The sequence below is a fragment of the Vanellus vanellus genome (genome assembly GCF_965231255.1).
Source record: "Vanellus vanellus genome assembly, chromosome: 4".
NCBI lineage: Eukaryota > Metazoa > Chordata > Aves > Charadriiformes > Charadriidae > Vanellus > Vanellus vanellus.
The window spans coordinates 42,870,787-42,889,441 of NC_138909.1; the positions used below are offsets into that span (position 1 = coordinate 42,870,787).

At 37.7% G+C, this 18,655-nt stretch overlaps 1 protein-coding gene across 1 annotated transcript in view; it reads left to right on the forward strand.

Annotated features, from left to right (window-relative positions):
- The window catches only part of CLCN3 (chloride voltage-gated channel 3), a gene marked incomplete at its 5' end in the record, with an annotated part of 75,289 nt that overhangs the window by 7,838 nt on the left and 48,796 nt on the right, over positions 1 to 18,655 (forward strand). Inside the window, one exon of the mRNA XM_082482893.1 lies at positions 8,155 to 8,330. Within this exon, the coding sequence (XP_082339019.1) occupies positions 8,171 to 8,330 (160 nt within the window). The remainder of the gene's footprint in view (positions 1 to 8,154; positions 8,331 to 18,655) is intronic.

Here is an 18,655-nt window from a genome sequence, read left to right on the forward strand (position 1 = left end):
GGTCTTCTGTGTATTTATTTTTATAAGGTTAGCAAATACTTTTCCTACTTTTTAACAGTTTAGGTTCTTGAGTAGCCTTAAGAATTCTTCTGGTCTAAGCTGACTTGAGAAAGTTCAGGAAAGCTGCTATTTTGTTCATCTTCCCTTCTGTATTTTATTTGAAATGTAAGATTTTTTTGAGCCTTTTTATGAATAAACAGTCTACTAGTGATCTAAAAATTACATTGAGAAATTCCTCACCGTTCATTCACCCCTTTTCCAAACCTGAAGTTTTGAAGGTGAGTGATGTTCTCATCTTGCTTAACTATCTTCATGTGACAAGCAAAATAAATAAATGGAGGCTAGATATGCTGGGTCTGCGATGAAAATCGCAGCAATTCAAAAGAAATTCAAAAGAAGTGTGGCCAGCAGCCGAGGGATGTGATTCTCCCCCTCTACTCTGCTCTCGTGAGTCCCCCACCTGCAGTACTATGTCCAGCGCAGCGGCCCCCAACATAAGGAGGACATGGACCTGTTAGAGCGGGTCCAGAGGAGTGCCAGGAAGATGATCAGAGGGCTGGATCACCTCTCCTGTGAGGACAGGCTGAGACAGTTGGGGCTGTTCATCCTGGAGAAGAGAAGGCTCTGGGGAGACCTTATAGTGGCCTTCCAGTACCTAAAGGGGGCCTACAGGAAAGCTGGGGAGGGACTTTAACAGAGAGTATAGCAATAGGACAAGGGGTAACAGTTTTAAACTGAAAGTGGGTAGATTTAGATTAGATATTACAAAGAAATTCTTCTGTGAGGGTGGTGAGGCGCTTGAACAGGTTGCTCAGAGAAGCTGTGGATGTGTGGATCCCTGGGAGTGTTTAAGGCCAGGCTGGATGAGGCTTTGAGCAACCTGGTCTAGTGGGGGATGTCTCTGCCCGTGGCAGAGGGTTTGGAATTAGATGATCTTCAAGGTCTCTTCCAACTCTTAACCAGTCTATGAAAATTGGAATGTAATTTTGACCCCGGTAAGACTAAGGATGAAAGAGTGGCCATAACATGGCTTTTTGTTTTAGAACTGTTGTAAAAGTCTTGTCATTTCTGAGCCCAAAATTTCTTTCTAAGGGTGGACTTACTTAGAAATAAAAAAGATGACACTGCATTATTTTAAATTAACATAATATGGGAGGTTTGGAACTAAGCATTCAAAGCTCTTCTTGACTGCTTCCATCTTTTGAGCAGTTGTTCTGATATGTATCCCCATATATGGGATATATGTTAAAATTTTAATTTAAGTGTGGGAATAGGGAATGTTTCTGTCATATTATTTACCTGTTCTTAAAGTGTATAGTAGTTGGATACTTTTTTTAATAAGATGATGCATATAGAATTCCTGACTAGTTTATAACAAATAACTGGTAAGAACCTTCAAAAGTGATTAAAACCTTTAAATTCCTATAAACTTTTCAAAATTTTTCAGCAAATTACTCTTCTCTTGCTATCACTGCATTTCTTCTACTGTAGAACACATTATTATGTGTAAAGATTGTATTCTTAATTTCATCTGGTTTTGTTTTATGTCGCCATAGCATTTCTCACTAGGTGCTGTCCTCGTGTTGGGTTTCCAGGAAGGTATGTGTGAGTTAAGAGACAGATGACTGCCTTTTAACTCTTAGTTGTTAGTACTGGACAAAAAAATTGAATATTACACTGATTTTTGGGTTTATTAAGATTCTTCTCAGTCTAGGAAAAAGCCCTTCTGTTAACAAGATCAATCATTGTGGGGTTTTGTTCATTAGTTTTTGGGTTGTTTTGGTTTTGTTTTGTCTTGTTTTGTTTTAATTTCAACTTTTTACAGCAAGTATGTAATCTGGAAACTGGAAGATTACTTTTAAGTTTTCACTCGACCCCCTCCCAGGGCAATAACAAACTTAAGATGCCTTTGTTTCCTGCCACCCCTTTGAGATATAGAAGAGTGTTTTTATGGGACATCAGAGCACATGTCAGAGATTTACAGATTGCTCAGATCACCTGACAACAAATGTCCTGTAAATCCGACTTCTTACTGGCCTATTCTGTCTTTTCCAGAGACACTTCTATGCACTGGAAGTGGTTCCCTCAGCTGACTCGCTTCTCTGCTTGACCTTTTATTTGTAGAGCTTGAAAGATAAGCAGGATGTCTAGCGTTTGAAAGCAGGAAAGTGCCTGAGGTACTGGACTGTGCAGAAAACTGCAATAGTCTTATATGTTTTCTACTTTTAATGTAACTGTTTCTGTGGTGGTCTCCTTTACCGATGTAGTTCCTGCCTGCACTGTATGTAATTAGATCTTTTACAATTTGATATACTTGTGTGCTTATTACTTTCTTCCTTCTTCCTACTCATAACAGGTAAGCCATCCTGCTTTAGCTGCCTGTTCTTTGGTTTTGTTTGGGGTTTTTTGTTGTTTAATTTTTTTAGTGTCAGAGGCTTCTCTCTTAACCTACTTTGTAGAATCATAGAATGGTTTAGGTTGGAAGGGACTTTAGAGATAATCTAATTCCAACCCCCCTGCTATGGGCAGGGACACCTCCCACTAGACCAGGTTGCTTAAAACCCCATCTAGCCTGGCCTTAAACACCTCCAGGGATGGAGATTCCACAGCTTCTCTGGGCAACCTGTTCAAGCGCCTCACCGCCCTCATAGTGAAAAATTTCTTCCTAATATCTAATCTAAATCTCCCCTCTTCCAGTTTGAAGCCATTCCCCCTCTTCCTGTCACTACATGCCCTTGTAAAAAGTCCTTCCCCAGCTCTCCTGTAGGCCTCCTTTAGGTACTGGAAGGCTGCTATAAGGTCTCCCTGGAACCGTCTCTTCTCCAGGATGAACAATCCCAACTCTCTCAGCCTGTCCTCATAGGGGAGGTGCTCCAGCCCTCTGATCATCTTCGTGGCCCTCCTCTGGACTCACTCCAACAGGTCCATGTCTTTCCTATGTTGGGGACTCCAGAGCTGGATGCAGTACTCCAGGTGGGGTCTCACCAGAGCAGAGTAGAGAGTAGAAGAATTTTGATGGGTCAGAATATCCTGGAAATGCCTTAGTAATGGAAGCATGATGGGTTAGTTGCACCCTTTTTGCTTTATAGTCTTTTCATCAAAGACAGGTATGTGAATTGAGTCAAATTCCTTCCCTGTTCCAGTAGCTCCCTGAATATTGCTTAGATTTTCTTTTTTTTGTTCTTACAGTACATTACTTCACCTTTTTTTTTTTTTTTTTTTTTTGAGTCTGCTTTCTGAGGTATCTGGACTGGACTCTGGATCAAAATGATGATGCTTCATAGAAATAAGTTAAATGTAATATCCCTAATGTTCTCATTAATCCTTTGTAATGTCTCTTGGATTTTAACAGTAGTCTAGGTTGAATAAAAAGAAAGGTTTATTACTTAAATATTTCCTGTAACTAGTGGTTGTTGGAAATCTGGTGTAGGATTTTTGTTTGCTTTTTCAGGATAATGGGTTTGGCTAGCATTCAGCCAGTACTGTTTTTCCCCGTCTGCGATTTCTCTCGAATAATTTCCATCTTTCCCCACTTGCCTTTTATTGCTTGTTTGGATAGGGCACAGGATCTGTGGAATGAATCTGACATTATAAAATGGCAAGCTGGCCGGTTAGTTCACTTGTCACAACTCTATAAGCATTTGTGCAGGCTCTCTTGTACGAATGCACTCTTCCAGTATCCACAAAGGATAATCTGCACCAGACTGGGTTAGTCACAATACTGGTTCTCTTCTGGCTGTTGTAACCATAGAAAAAACATTTTCCTGGCTCTTCCTTTTCTTTATTATTGCTGTTCTCAGCAATCTGTTTCCAAGGAGGAGTCTACTCTGTGTCCACATCACTCAGTTTCCTCCGCTCAAATGAGACAGATCTCATACCTGCTAACAGTATTTTAAGGTCACATGAGCATACACTTTTAAGTTGTCTTGAACATTTAACACAACTCAAGACAGTGCATCCCTAACTTTGTATCCTAGTTTGCTAAACAAACCCTTTTCTTAAAGGTACACAAGGAAATCTGTTGTATGTTGACCTAAGCTGTCCTCCCTCCCGTTCATTGCAGGTAGTGGTGGATAAGTTAGTGACTGACATGCTCAGTAAAGAAGTAAAATTTTAGTCCTATGTGAAGCTTATAGAATAGTTAACATTCTCATGGTCTTAGTTTCCTGCCATTGCTGCATGCAGCTGTAAGACGGTATCTTTAACAGTGTCAGATACAAAGCAGTTGGAGTAGTTGACTCTCTGGGAATGAGGAGAATTAATGTACTGTTCTTATGAATCTTGGTTACAGTCCTCAAGATGAGTTGGTATTACGGTTTCTGCTTGATTGTTGGAGAGGTCTGTCAAAAGCAATACTCCTGCAGCAGGAGACATGTAGCGTTTCAAAACAAGACGAGGCGGCCTGTAATATAACACCGATCATGTAACTGTAGGCATGTATGTGCCAGAGGAGTTGGCATGTGGAGTCACGTTTGTGTAGAGATGATGCAGGGATTCTTTGCAGTATGCTTGGTCTGGCTCTGGAGAGTCTGGTGGTTTTGTTTGTCAGTTACTGACTGATGAAGCTTTGTCTTCCATTGCAGACCAGACTGAAAGCATTTTCTTAGTTATTAGAAGATTTAATATCTGTAATTCGCTGTTTTGACATTTCTCTAAAGTGGTTAAAAGGGAGTCCAAAGGGAGAGTTATTTCTCTTATTCTGAGTAGCAGGTTTGTAGTAAGATTAACTGAGGTTGTGGAGTTTAATATAAAGAAAATTACCTTTTTTCTTTTTTTTTTTTTTAAAGGAAACATTTACAGTGTTCCACCTTTCTACTGTAATAAATATTTCTGCTGAGGCTATTACAGGAAGATGTCTCTATTAGATGAAAAACCTGTATGTGGCTTCCAAACTTAGTACAATAATTAAAAGACTAAGTAGGCTTTAGCCATGCCTTCAGGATGCATCAAACATAACAGCAAAGCATTAATAACAGAATTTACTACTCATGCCTCCTTAGTTTGTGACTGTTAATACTATAGAATCAATTCCCTCTGAGGTCAAGTAATTGCTTTTGCCAGTTGCGTTTCTGCTTGTGGCTTACAAGAGAGATATTCTCACTTTTTGCACACTAACCCTAAGGATCTTCAGGGGTTCTTGGAGCAGTTTAAATTTTGAGTTTGGAGGCCTGGGCTTTACACAGAATTAGTAGTACTTTTGGGGTCTAGGTTTGGTACCTCTTTGTTTTGATACATTTGCAAACAACTCTTAGTAATTGCTAACTGAACAGTGGTCTTTCTCTTGCTTGTTAATTGTTTTCTTCTTTGTAATAAAGATTGCTACATAAGTGAAAAATAACTGTTAAAAAAAGTCAGATTTACAGAAGGAACACAGTAGACTAAAACTTACAGTGTGCTACAGGGAGGGGTTTGTGTCTTGTGCTTTTATGGACAAGGCAGGAGAGTCTTCTGTCTCCTTGCTAACCTCGTCAGAATGTAGTAAAAATCAGATTAATGTAAAAGTAACAAAGGTTTCACTCAAGCAAGAGGCTGCTTGGCAGATGGGAGTCTAGAATATAATTTTTGATGCATGGAGCAGGTGGAGGAAGGTGACGAACGATGCAGTGAGTGGAAACACTTCTAGGAAGTCCCAATGTCTCATTTCAGCTGTGCGTGTGGCTTCCACTTATGATAGTACTGGCAAAGTGATATTAACAGGACTTTCTGTGAGCATAGTAAGGAAATAGTGAGGCTCTTTGTGATCTGACTTCTTTTGGGGCGTGTTCTTTGTAGGTATCATTTTATTGGGAATGTCAAAAATTACTGTGTGGGAAAAGTTAATATCTGTGAAACAGTTTCAAATGTAGCTTCTGAACAAATTATAAATTGTGGTCTGATCTATTTCATAATATGACAGTATGAAATTTTTTGGCTGTCTATTAAGAAGCTTTTCTCAGTGGCTGTAAAATGGTAGAAGATCAAGAAGAATTTTCACAAAAAGATGAATGGAAGAGATTTATTTGGAGAGAGAGTGTGTTTTAAATTGTAAATATTCTAAATAATTTTTAAGGAAATGAGAACAAGTAAAGCCGAAGGGATCTGTCTTGCCCAACAGCAGATCTCTAGGGAAGAGTGTAAGAACAGAATAAGCATATACAGGTCTGCAGAATGCTCTCCTAGACTCCAGCATTTCCACCAGAGGTGTCGTCTTTAATAGCTTTTGATGGGTTTGGGTTTGTGGGTTTTTTTGTTTGGTTGGTTTTGTTTTTTTTTTTTTTTCCTTCTGTGAGTTTGTCAGGCTGCTGTATGAGCCAGTGTGTACTTCTGCAAAGTGGCAAAGAATTCCACTACTTCCCTACATGCTGTGTGAAGAATCAGTCCTTTTTTCTCTGCTTGTCACCTCACTTCTTTCATTATGACATGTAGGGACTACTGAAAAACAATGGATGCTCTTCAGTTTCTTCATGCCACTTGTGATTCTGCTGACATCTGTTGTGTCATCTTCTATGTTACATCTTTTCCAGACTGAAGAGTCCTGATCCATTTTGTTGCCTTGTAGAAGGAAAGCTATTTTGTGTTCCATCGCCATTGTGCTCTTTTGTAACCTGTTTCAGCTCTTCTATAATGCTTTTGGACTTTTGGCACTATGTAAAGTATTTACGGTGTGGACAAGTTGTGGATTTATACAGGGGTTTAATGAAGTTCCCTCTTTTTTAACTGATAATTCTTGTATCGGATTAATTTGGGGACTCTGCATGCTGAGCTCTTTCTTGTAACTTTATTACTACTTTTTGTGAATGGTAGTAGTCAAGTGGGAGCCCATTGCTTTATAAGGCAAGCTGGGATTGGTTCTGCTGCCCCCTCAACATGTGATACGATTCATATTTATCTGTACAGAATCTCATGTTATCTCCCAGCTGCACAGTGCTGACAGTTTCATCTGCAGCTACCCAGTAAACCTTGCTGCTTTGTTTTTCACCCCTTCTTCTAGGTAACTAACTTAGAAGGCTGAGCTGTTTGCCAATACAGAAAAGCTGTCTGCCTGATCTCCGCTAGTAACTCTTGATATTGGCCAGTCAGTTTGGCTGTACTTCACAAGGCTCAACAGCTGGGTAGAGGAAAAGGATCTGAACTGGAAGCCCCTTTACCTGTTTTTATTGCTGCCAGCTGGCTGGATGTTTACAGTGTATACAGCTCTGCAACAGTTACTGTGAATGGTTACAGCATTTGCAGATAAGCAGAGGAAAAAAGGCATAAGGAAAAGATTTGGAGGTGGGTTGGAGGGGCATCTCCTTTGCTTGGAGGGAATGAGATGTTTCTTATTACTGAAAAAAATGTATGTTGGGCTGTTGTATGTTAACAAGGAGTGATGATCTTTGAGAAATGACAGACACAAGACTTTTCTTGTATAAAGAGCATGGAATCAGGGTGTGATCACATCTTGTCCTCCCACCTCAATCACGAAGTTTTCTGTTGATTTGACTCTACAAGGCAAAGGAGGACTTGGCCTGAGTCTGTGAAACCTAATGTGTTAGTGTTATACTGAATGTGCAAAAAAGCATGTGTTGCTGACACCTCATTGAGTTTAAAAATAGAATAACAACCAACCAAAAGGCATGCAGGTAAAGGTTTTGAAAGCTTCATGTGGACACAAAGATTTTGAACTGTTTTCCACTTCTATATTTTCCCTCTTCTGTGCAAAAGTGAACAGTTGTTCTTCAGGGGACTCCAACTTTAGCCTGCCATCTGTTTCACACCAAGCAGACATAGTGTAAAGATACCATGACTAAAGAAACTAATTTTTTTAACCTTAACGTTGGCTGGATTTTGCACCAGCTCTGTGGTGCAGTGCACATTTGTACACACAGGACCTGCACATTCCAACCACCTATACTGAAAGTGAAATACTTTCATAATGATAACATACAACTAATGAGAGACCAAGGAAGGGATAAGTAAGCATCACCTGGTTAAAAATCACTCAAGATTTGTGTAAAAAAAAAAAAATTCTCTATATAAAATTTTCTGTATTAACTGCTATGTTTTTTGTAACTTATAGTATTGTAACCTTAATATTTCTTCCCTAAAGGATGAAATACACTTGTTTTATTTGATACAAACTTCTCGGTCTTTTGTGCGTATTCAAATAGAAAATAACTCATTTTCTTTATACAGGTTAAAAAGCAGCTAAATGGAGTCTGAGCAGCTGTTTCATAGAGGCTACTATCGAAACAGTTACAACAGTATAACTAGTGCAAGCAGTGATGAGGAGCTTTTAGATGGAGCAGGTGTAATTATGGACTTTCAGACCTCTGAAGATGACAATCTGTTGGATGGTGATGCATCGATTGGTAAGTTAATGTTAATTTCAGCTGAAAAATTTCTCTGGGTTATATTTTTGTGGTGTTTTGTTTTGGTTGGGTTTTTTATTTTTTAATGAACCAACCCCTTTCCATAACTAATTAATGTTTCTCTTTGGTTAATCTGTTCTTCAGAGGGATGCTTTAAACCTGAAAGGGGCTGAATGTTTTTCTATATGCTTGCCTAACGGTTACATTGTATGGGGTGACTTCTGATATAAGGCAGATATTAATTTACTTCTGGCAAATGACAAACGTACTGTCAAATAAGGGAAAGGTAGCCATTCTGCAGCTACCTGGTCTTTCTTAGCTACAGCAGGATTTTGGAAGTCTCAGTGTCTTCAGTATTTCTTTGGGGCAGAAATTAACAGTCTCTTAATCATTACTTCTAGAGATAAATCTGTTCTGCTTGATTCAGCTTCAGATCTGTAAAATTATCCTGGTTTCAGCTAGGAAAGGGTTAATTTTCTTTCTAGTGATTGCTGTGAAAAGAATGTCAATAATACCTATTGGTTTTAGTTGTTACTAAGTGATGTTTACACTATTCAAGGACTTTTTTTCAGCTTCCCATAGAAGCATAGACAAAGATGGAATGGCTGATGAAATATTCCATACCATTGATGTCATGCTCAATATATAAATGGGGGTTAGCTGGGGGGTGGGAATCCACAATCACCGCTCAATTCCCTGGGCGGTGAGTGACCCATGTTATTACTATTGTTGTTATTGTTGTTTTTTTTTTCCTTTTGTGTTATTGTTTTTATTAAACTATCTGTATCTCAACCCAAGAGGGTGTGTTTTTTCTCCCTTTTACTTCCCCCCTCCCCCCCCCCTTCTTGTGGGGAGGAAAGGGGGTATATGGTATGAGCAAGCGGCTGCGTGGTTCTAGTTGCCGGCTGGGGTTAAACCACAACAAAAAGAGAGGCAAAAATCTTACAAGTAGAGGTGTTAAAAGCAACAGCACCATATGAGTTGAAGTTTTGACAGGTGAAAAAATGCAAAGAAAACTTGTTACTGTTAGCACTGATAAAAGCACTGAAGTGATACAAAGAAGAAAGAACTGGGAAGCTCTTTCTCTTTTTCTAATTTTTTTATTATTAACGAAGCAGTTAATGGAGTGAAAGCGTTAACATTCTCTCAGCAGTGGTCAAAGAGGGGAACAGAAGGAGGGAAAGAACGCAGTTTCTGTTTAAGATAGCAAACTTGGTTAAGTATATACTCTTGTCACTTCCTCTTGTTTAAAATCAAACTCAGCCTTTTGAGTTTTCTTTTTTATCATCCTTTTCTCCCCCATTAACACTGAGTTGTCTTCTGTCCCTGCAGAGTCTTCATGCAATTTACTTTTGCCAGACTTAGCAACTGGATGTTAGCGTTATACTAGATAGTTGTGTCACATCATTATAAGCATCCTTCTCGTATGTATTCCTTCTATGTAATTAGCTATGTCTTGAATGTGCAGTTATTTAACTTGTATACCAATATAGGTATTAAGAGCCAGGACCCCTTCAATCTACATAAAAATCCCTTCTGCCAAATTACTTAGAGAACACCAGAATGATGAAGTCAAGCACTTGATAGTTAGGAAACGATGAAGTGAACAATTGGCTTTCGTGTGTAATACTTTGTTCTGAATATCTGGCACTTCTAATAAAGTGAGTACCTTGCTTGTCTAATGTAATATTTGCAACCTATGCTGGAAGTCTGAAGCTACTCGTTATTGTTTACGTAAATCCTCTCCATCACTTCAAGCTTTAAGGAGAAATAAGTTTGCAGTAAAATAAATAGTTTCAGAGCCAGTGTTCTGCCTCTTACTTCTTGTGAAATTAGATCCGTAAATTCAGTCCAAACAGATGAGGTGGTTGTTTTGTTTACACTGTCAAAAGCAATGCTAATTGCTGCACATGCCAGCAGCCCCTATCTCATTGTAATGGCGAAGTATTAAAATGTGCATTAGAACATAAATATTAATGTATTTTATTTTCTGGAGTTGAATTTTTTCCTGATGGTGTATCTGCTTGCCAATTCTGGTCACTTGGTAAGAGACAGCACTGGTAATAAGCACGATTACTTTATTTAAGTGAACAGTGCTTTATGTGTGTCCCTGCATGGAAAATATTTTCTTGCACAGTAAATCATAGTAAATATCTTAGCAGTAGATCAGAATCTGGTGTAAATTTTCTTTTCAAGGTGGTAAGAACATACTTCCAAAACAGTTTTAAATAAGCTTACGTGCAGGAGGTGAATATCTGTGTTTCTCATTCCTTAGGTCTCCAAATGTGTAAGGTGGTTTTTCTGGTGTGTTTTTAATTCAGGAAATCACATTGACAAGACCAAGCAAGCACTTCTTGCTGGACTGCATGTGCCCTTTTTGTATTCCTCTAGCATCAACTGTTTTGTTTGGGTTTTTTTTATTATTATTATTTAAACACTCTTATCTTTTAATTGTTTCTTAATTTTTGTTCTGTTGAGTCTGAGTACAGATGGATTCACCAGAATCTGTCCCACCTTCTGAGGAAGGGCAGGACCATCATGGTAACTGGAAGATCCCATGCTTTGCAACACTGGAGGCCCTCCAGAGCATGATTTGAGTGCAGAGGCATTAGGTCTAGCTCTGTGCTTTAGCTGGTGAACCCTGCCAAAATCAGGAGGCCTGTTTAAACATATAGTTTGTGTTTTAAGTCTGTAGGGCTGAAATAATTTATTAACCTGGTTTCTTAGCAACACAGACAAAATGGCAATAATGTATCTGTACTTAAAATGATTGTGGAAATAATGTCGTTAAATTGAAAGCTGCATAGCTGCAGAATATCAGCTTGGAGTACAAATCAGCACAGCCGTGAATTTATCCAATCTGGATAAGTTGCTATGGTCAAGAGTATTCATCATAATTTTACAGTTTATGTAATAAAATATAGAATTACAGATTTAAAAAAATCAAGACCATGCAATGAAGAGAAAATGATTAAGAAATTATCTTTCTTTTTTTCTTCTTTTTTTTTGACTAATGGAAATTGAACTATAAACTTCACATATTATGCAGTTAAAAAAGCTAAGAATATGGAATTTCTAAAGTAATTGTAGTCTTTCCCCCTCATTCAGAGGGCACTGAGTTAATGGAAGAAATCTGCTCATTTCAGTAGGCTTAGTAAGTCCCTTGGCTGTCAGGACAGCAATTCTATAAAGCCAGCACAGTACTACCATTCACATTACCACTCATACTTAAGCACTTAACTGAGGCTTACAAAGCCATTGAGGCTGTTATTCAGTGGTGAATATGCCTTCTGTTGAAAGCATGTGGAAATTGGATGATATTGGGAAAGAATACTAATGATATATACTACTTGTCTTGTGTGCGAAAATCTATTATATTATATGAGACTAAACAAGCGAATGTTATCTAGAACCCGCTTTCAGCAAGCCTTATTGCCTAGACTTTTAGATATCTTTAATATTTAGTTGAAAGATATTTGCCTTTTTAGTGTCACCTCTGATTTGCAATTTGAATGATTTTGTATAGTTCCATATGGGAAATTTACCATTATGTTAAAAACAATGCTGTACAACAGCCTTGTTTCTCTTGACACCATCTGAAAGCATGTATGTTACCTGTCCTTCACTGTCATCTGAGAAGAATACAGAAATTGTGAACATGTGGTATTACGTATTAAATACATATATGTATAGTATTTATGATTATTATTAGAGAGTATATCACATGTGTTCTCCAGTATCTATTTTCTTTGCATAAATTTCAGACTCTTAATGGCAGCATTGTGGATAACTAGTAGGTATCATGAAATTGTAAATTCTTTGAGCGTAGTGTGTTTCAACATGCTAAATAATTAAATTGCTATGCGTGTGGAGGTTTGGATGGCTTGCACCAAAGCCCTGCCTCAAAGGGATACTGCCTGTCAGCCTTGGCCAAAACTTGCTTTTGTTGCTTATCAAAACTAATCTCTTTGTAGTACTGAAGTTAGTGTTTGTCCTTGTAGAACTGCTGTCTAATGAGAAGTGCGGTGACATTATACTAGTAACAGGAGTATCTGCATCTTCATAGGGAGGATGTCTTACAATGCTTGTATGTACAGTGTACTTTCATGTATGCAATCTGTGGAGATCACTTTCATCATGACTTATCTATGTTTTATTTTTAAACTGTTTGCCCTGCTTCTTGCTAGGTCAATTTAAACATGTTATATTTACCATTGAGAAGCTATCTGTTCATTAATAGTGAAGTCATACAAGCTAATACTTACTGGTTTAAATGTTACACTAGGATGGTTTGTTTTCCATCACTTTAACCTGGGGAAAAAAGAATTCTTTCTAAACAGAAGTGAAATCTCTGGAATTGAAATATATTATCAGATTAATATTTTAACTGGGGAATATGAATGAGAATGAATTCTCTTTCTCTCAACAGCAGCTTGCCTTGCCTTTCTCTAAAGTTTGAGAGACACACAATTCTTGGCTACTGGCTGGTCTTGAAGAGTGTAACAAGTCTCTTCAAAAGTTCAAACTTTTTCCTTTTATGACACAGGGTTAGCCAACTAGCAAGGTGAAACTGAGAGTTCTCCATAATTTTATTTAGAATTAAGGGCTGTTTATATGATGTAACTGCACCAGTTTTCACTATGTTTTTTATTTAACTGTAGGGCAGACTCAGCAGGAGGTGGATTTTTGTGATGTTGTCAGACTGCAAATTTTTCAAGGCACTGGGTGAAATCAGATGATTAAACCTTATTTGCAGTAAAAATGGTTTGCAAACAAGTGATCTCATGGTGTTTACATCTCAAAGTACTTTGATCTGTCTGTGGGAGTCTGAGTCCTGAATGAGCTTGGCATTCTTTTCAATAGCTATAGTGACTCCTGCTTCAGTTGAAGGATCTTACTTGCTTATATTGTGACTTCAATGTGGAGACAGTTTACAGTCTGGCATATGGTGTTAGCATAAAATTGGCAATAGTTAACCTTAATATGACAACCTGTAAACTGGTAATTCAAAAGCTGCTGCTACCGCCGCTACTATCTCCTTGCAGTGATAGCAGCACCACTAAAAAAAAAAAAAAAAAAAAAAAAAAGAGTATGCCAACAGGTCATGGTGTAAAACACTGCAGTTCTCCTAAACTGTCCTTACACATGAGTTGGAGTCCTTTGCCTAAAGTGAGAAGCCAAACCAATCAATTTTCAGCACCCCCTAGATACCAAGATTAAAAATACAATGTAGTGAACTATTATGGCATTATTTGAGGAACAGAATGTAATTTTCAGCAAGTGCAGGTAGTTCTATATAATAAAGTCATACCACATCAGAGGTTAATTGTTCAAGCAAGATTTAGACAGTTATCTTTTCTAACAACACATGAATGTCCTTTCACATGTATGTTTGTTTCTGTTTAGCTATCGCAGTTTATAAAGAAAAGGAAGAATACAAAGAAAAGAATACAATAACATTTCCTGCATAAAGAACTTAAGTTCCTGTTATATACTTTATGTGTGGAAGTTGAATGAACAGATTCTTCCTGTTGTCCACAGCTGATATGAAGAAGGGCCTTCAAAGTCATTTTGCACCATTGCCATTGTTTGTGTTTTCTATCTATGGGGTATAAAACCAACTTGACTGAACAGTCATTATGACAGTTTGACGTATCTCTTTCCTAAGTTACAGACAACCTATCTTCCAAGTTAGCAACATTTGCATTAAGGGCTCATTGTTCTTCTTAAGTAAGGAATATATTTGCTCTCAAATCATGCCAGACAAATTGAAGCATGAGATAACATGACTTGCTCTGATCACAAGTGCAAGCATGAGGCACAGCTAGTTTCTTTTGAATAGTTAAATTGTCAGTAACTGGTTATCATTTACCTTTTCTTTTTTGGATTGTAGCTGGAGCTGCAGACATTTGGCCTGTGCTGCATACTACTAATGCAGCTGAACACGGCTTATCTGACAATACATAAACATGTTTTCTTCTACTTTTTTTTATTGGTAATGCATGAAGTTAATTTTGTCCATCTATCTGGAGCACAAGTTGTTATACATTATATTTACATGGACAACTGGGCTAATTAACAAAGTTATTTCAAGGATTTCAAAATTCCTGGCAGAAAACAACAAAGAAAAATGACTGGAAGCTTCTTAGGTTAAGGGGAAAAAAATGTTTTATCTTAGTTATTGGATGTCATTATTGAATCAGTGAGTTGCAGGTTTTTTAAATGTCTTTTGCGTCTTACCTGTATATTGTGATAATGATTTTTCTGAACACTGATCTATTTTTTTTTAACATAATTATTGTGCAAAATGAAAATTCACTTGATATTGTTTTAGTTCAACAGCCTGTAATGGTGTTACAGTGTTAGTCTGGTTTGGTGTGGCATTAGACTTTCTGAGGGACAGAAATTACAGCCGTATGTATGTAGAGTTTTAGTAACCAATTAGTTTCTTGTTCCCTTAAGTATTTAAAACCAAACTTTGACCATTTCAATTTCTCAGAAATGCCATGGCCAGTTCTTTGACCACTTGATTATAGGATACAAGAATTGTGTTGGTTTTAGAACTTAACCTTGCCAACAGTCCTTGAATGGTCTCACCAGTCTTCCCTGCCAAAGTTATATTTACAAAACTGGGTTTCATCTTCCAAAGCGCACAAGCATATGCATTTCCAGCCTGGTACTCTGGAAGAAGATGAATCATAATACTAGTAATTTGTTCTTTCTGTCTTTCTGATATTATATAATCTTGTTGGTTTCCTTCTGCAGCTCTGCTGAAGAGCTTAAAGCACACTGGCTTTGTTAATGGATGCTGCTGAGGCAGTTATTACTGACTTGACAGTCTGGCATAGTGTTATCGTAAGTGTGTCCTTCTCCAGGCATGCTGTATGAATAGTGTAAGAATGAAGAAATGAAAGCAGAGGAAATGTGATGGCATATATGTAGGTATGTCTGAAGCATACGATAAAATAACTAAGTCTAATACAACTGTAAAGTCTTTAGGTACTAAATAAACAATTTTCAGTACAGCTTTAATAATATTTCATTTATTCATTTTACTTTTGATTTGTTCTCTCAATTCAGCCAAAGGACCAAACATGTCAAGCTGCACTCTTGCTTTCCGCGTTTGAGAACATTCTTGCTTACCAGCTAATAAATACATTTTAAAGTGAAATATTTTTGTATGCTTGCATTAGAAAGAAATGTATTCTGGAAGACATTATCATGATGTCCCTGAAACACAAGAACAGCTCTACTGGGTCAAACCACAAATTCACCTAGCTCAGCATCCTGTCTCTGACAGGGGTCAAAAGTCAGTGCTTAAGGAAGAGTAAGAACAGGATGAGAAAGTGATAGTTCATCTGAGTACTTGTGCAGCAGTTTTGTATAACTGAGGGCCTCTTTCAACCGTGTGGTAGTGATTTTAGAGTTTTCTTCCACTGACTTTTTCTTAAAGCAGTTCTTTAGGACCCACACCATCCTTTGGCAAGCTCTAACCACTTAGCTACGTTTTATGTGAAGAATCACCTTCTTTTCTTTATTTTGAACCTATACCCAGGTATAAATACTGCCGAGAACAGCTACAACTGCTAGAGCCTTGCCTAGGCTAGCTCTGGCCTATGTGTTAGCATGAACTGACACATGGACTTCCTTGTCACTCACCCTTGTACAGCATAAATGCTTACGCTCTTTTTTGGTTTTGTTGTTGATAGTTGCAGCTGTGAAAAATCTTTCTGCTGATACATAGGGGTTTTAACGGCTTCTTTCTTCTGACACATGGGGGTTAAGGGTTATTGAAATGAAACTGCTGTTGATACAGAAAGGTTTGATATGAAACTAGGACAAGGTGATCTGAAACTAATATGACTTGATTGTCTTGCCAAATACACATACTCTGATAAGGCCTGTCGTGCATTGGCCGTATGCATGTGGAAGCTAACAGGGATTAACACATAGATAGCATGGTGCTGTCACTGTGAAAGGTGATAGTCGCTCTCCCACTTCTAAGGAGAGAGGAAAGAATCATGGATTAAAATCCCAAGTTTCCCACCAAAAGGAACTGCATCAGAGCAGTGATTTTAATTATAGCAAATCAGTGAGCAGGTATATTTATAAATCCCCGGTGTGAGGTGACAAACTGCTTATAGTTTGTTTTGCTATACCTTTATACAATGTATACTCATTAACAAAAGCTTCTTGTTGTCCTTGCCCTTGTCAATTGTAGCAGGTTTGATCCTCTAAAACAATAACTATTTTAAGAGCTCTTTTATTGGAACAGATGGTGAAAATTTGATTTACACTGCTACTTATTTATTTTCCTCCTCAGTTATCTCCTTTCCAGGTTAAGGACTTCTGGTTTTCTCGGTTAGACCTTGCAACTATCCCATGCTTTAGATCCTTTTTAGTGCCCCTTTCTGAACTTTTTCTAATATCTGTAACTTAAGGGGAGGGATCAGAACTTCATACAGCATTTGGAAAATGAGCATGTCATGGAAATAGAGTAGCAAGTCTCATTCTGAAAACTACTAAGTATTGAGCTCATAGTTTCATGGCATTCAAATATGCCTGGCATAGTACAGTATTATCTATTATCAACATAGAAAATTGCTGTTGGATCTATGTTCACACAGCTTATGGAGAAGATGTAATATTCTTGAAGATCGAAAGTAAGCTTAATATATATGGCATATCTAGGGAGGAATACATGTTGGTGCTGTAATTTTATCCCCTGCACGTATTTTGAACAGTAAGTTTAAAATAGTGGCCAAAAATGAACAACCCTAAAAAAGAATAAGGGCAACCTAGCAGATAAAACCTATTTCCTTATATGCACTTAGGTAAGAGGAAAACCAGAATGTTCTCGGTAGCAGAATTTTGGCTAGTCCTAGAAAAGAGAGAAGTAAACTTTAGGAAAGCTGCTAAGTCAGACAGGATCATTTCCTACTAAGGATGCCAAATCTTCTGATGAGTTATAACTACAGTTTTAGCAGATTGGAGTGTGACATGTATGCAAAGGTAAAAATGCAGCAGGCTTTCTTTCTTAGTAAAAGCCTACCCTGTAAAGAAAAAGAACAGGAGAAAGATAGAAAGTAGTTAAGAGTCTCTTAAAGAATCAGAGAAAGCAACTTGTTTGCAGAAGATAGCGTGCTTTTCAAGTCCTCCTTGCATGATAGTACAGTGAAAGTAGATATTTTTAATGCCAGTGTAAAGCTGACCAATTAAAAAAAAAAAAAAAAAAAAAAACAAAAAAAAACCAAAGGGAAAAAACCCACCTCACCCACCTCTCACAGCTGATAGTTATATGTAGTCTGATGTCAAGGATTTTCTTCCAGCATCATTGGCTCATAGATCTAGAAGAGCACGATGGAGAACCCCAGAAATGAGTGGGGAAAAAAAACAACCGTAGAGAGTAGTCTTCCCTTCAGTGTTTTGGGCCAAGATGTCAAAGCAGTCTTTAGAGACCAAACGTTTGGGTTTTTTCCAGTTTATTTTTGGTCTTAGGTGTTAATGTTGCATCATGATTTCATTATTTCCTCTTTTTTCTGTCTATTTCTTTCTCCTCCTGCCCTGAAGTTTTGCATGGCAGTGGGGAGCATTTACTTGTATTTCACTGATTCAAAGTGAAGGTTCATCTACCCTGGGGGGAAGTCAGTCTCAGAATTGATTACACAAGATGCTTGTGGCTATATGACCTGTTCTGCTGCATTCTGTTTGCTGGTTGGGTTTGACTTCAATTACCATCTTCCATGTCCGGACAGTGAGTAAAAGCACCATTGGAAGTTATACAATACTGTAGAAGAATAATTCAAGAACCTGTGGTTGGCCAGTGAAGAAGCAAGCTTATTAGGCTAGATCCAGGAATATAAAGTGTTCTCTTCTGGGTGAAATGATTGTGAGCAAAATTAACTAATTTGTGGGAAAGAAACTATTATCAAAAAAGAAACTATGATTAAGAAACTATTTTTTTCTGTATAATAAAATCCAAATAGCAAAAAATCTTACTGTGTATTACTGCTAAGCATATTCTTTGGGTTTTTTTTTTTACTCCTGTTATGTTTAAACCCCATCTGCCTTCAACTACACAACAGCATATGTTATAAATTTGTTTTCTTCTGCTTTTACATTATATTTGGTCTAAAATTTTTCCTGTCATTGTCTGCCTGCCTCATTGAGGCTTTTGATGAAGTGGCAATGGAAGCGGCTTAATGGAGTCTTCTGTATATAGCTTGATACGCAACTGGGAGCATTTTGCTAATGCCACTGTGGTCGCGCACAGAGTTCTATATACTGCTGAGGAATGAATGAAGTTTGGGACTCTGTAATTTAAA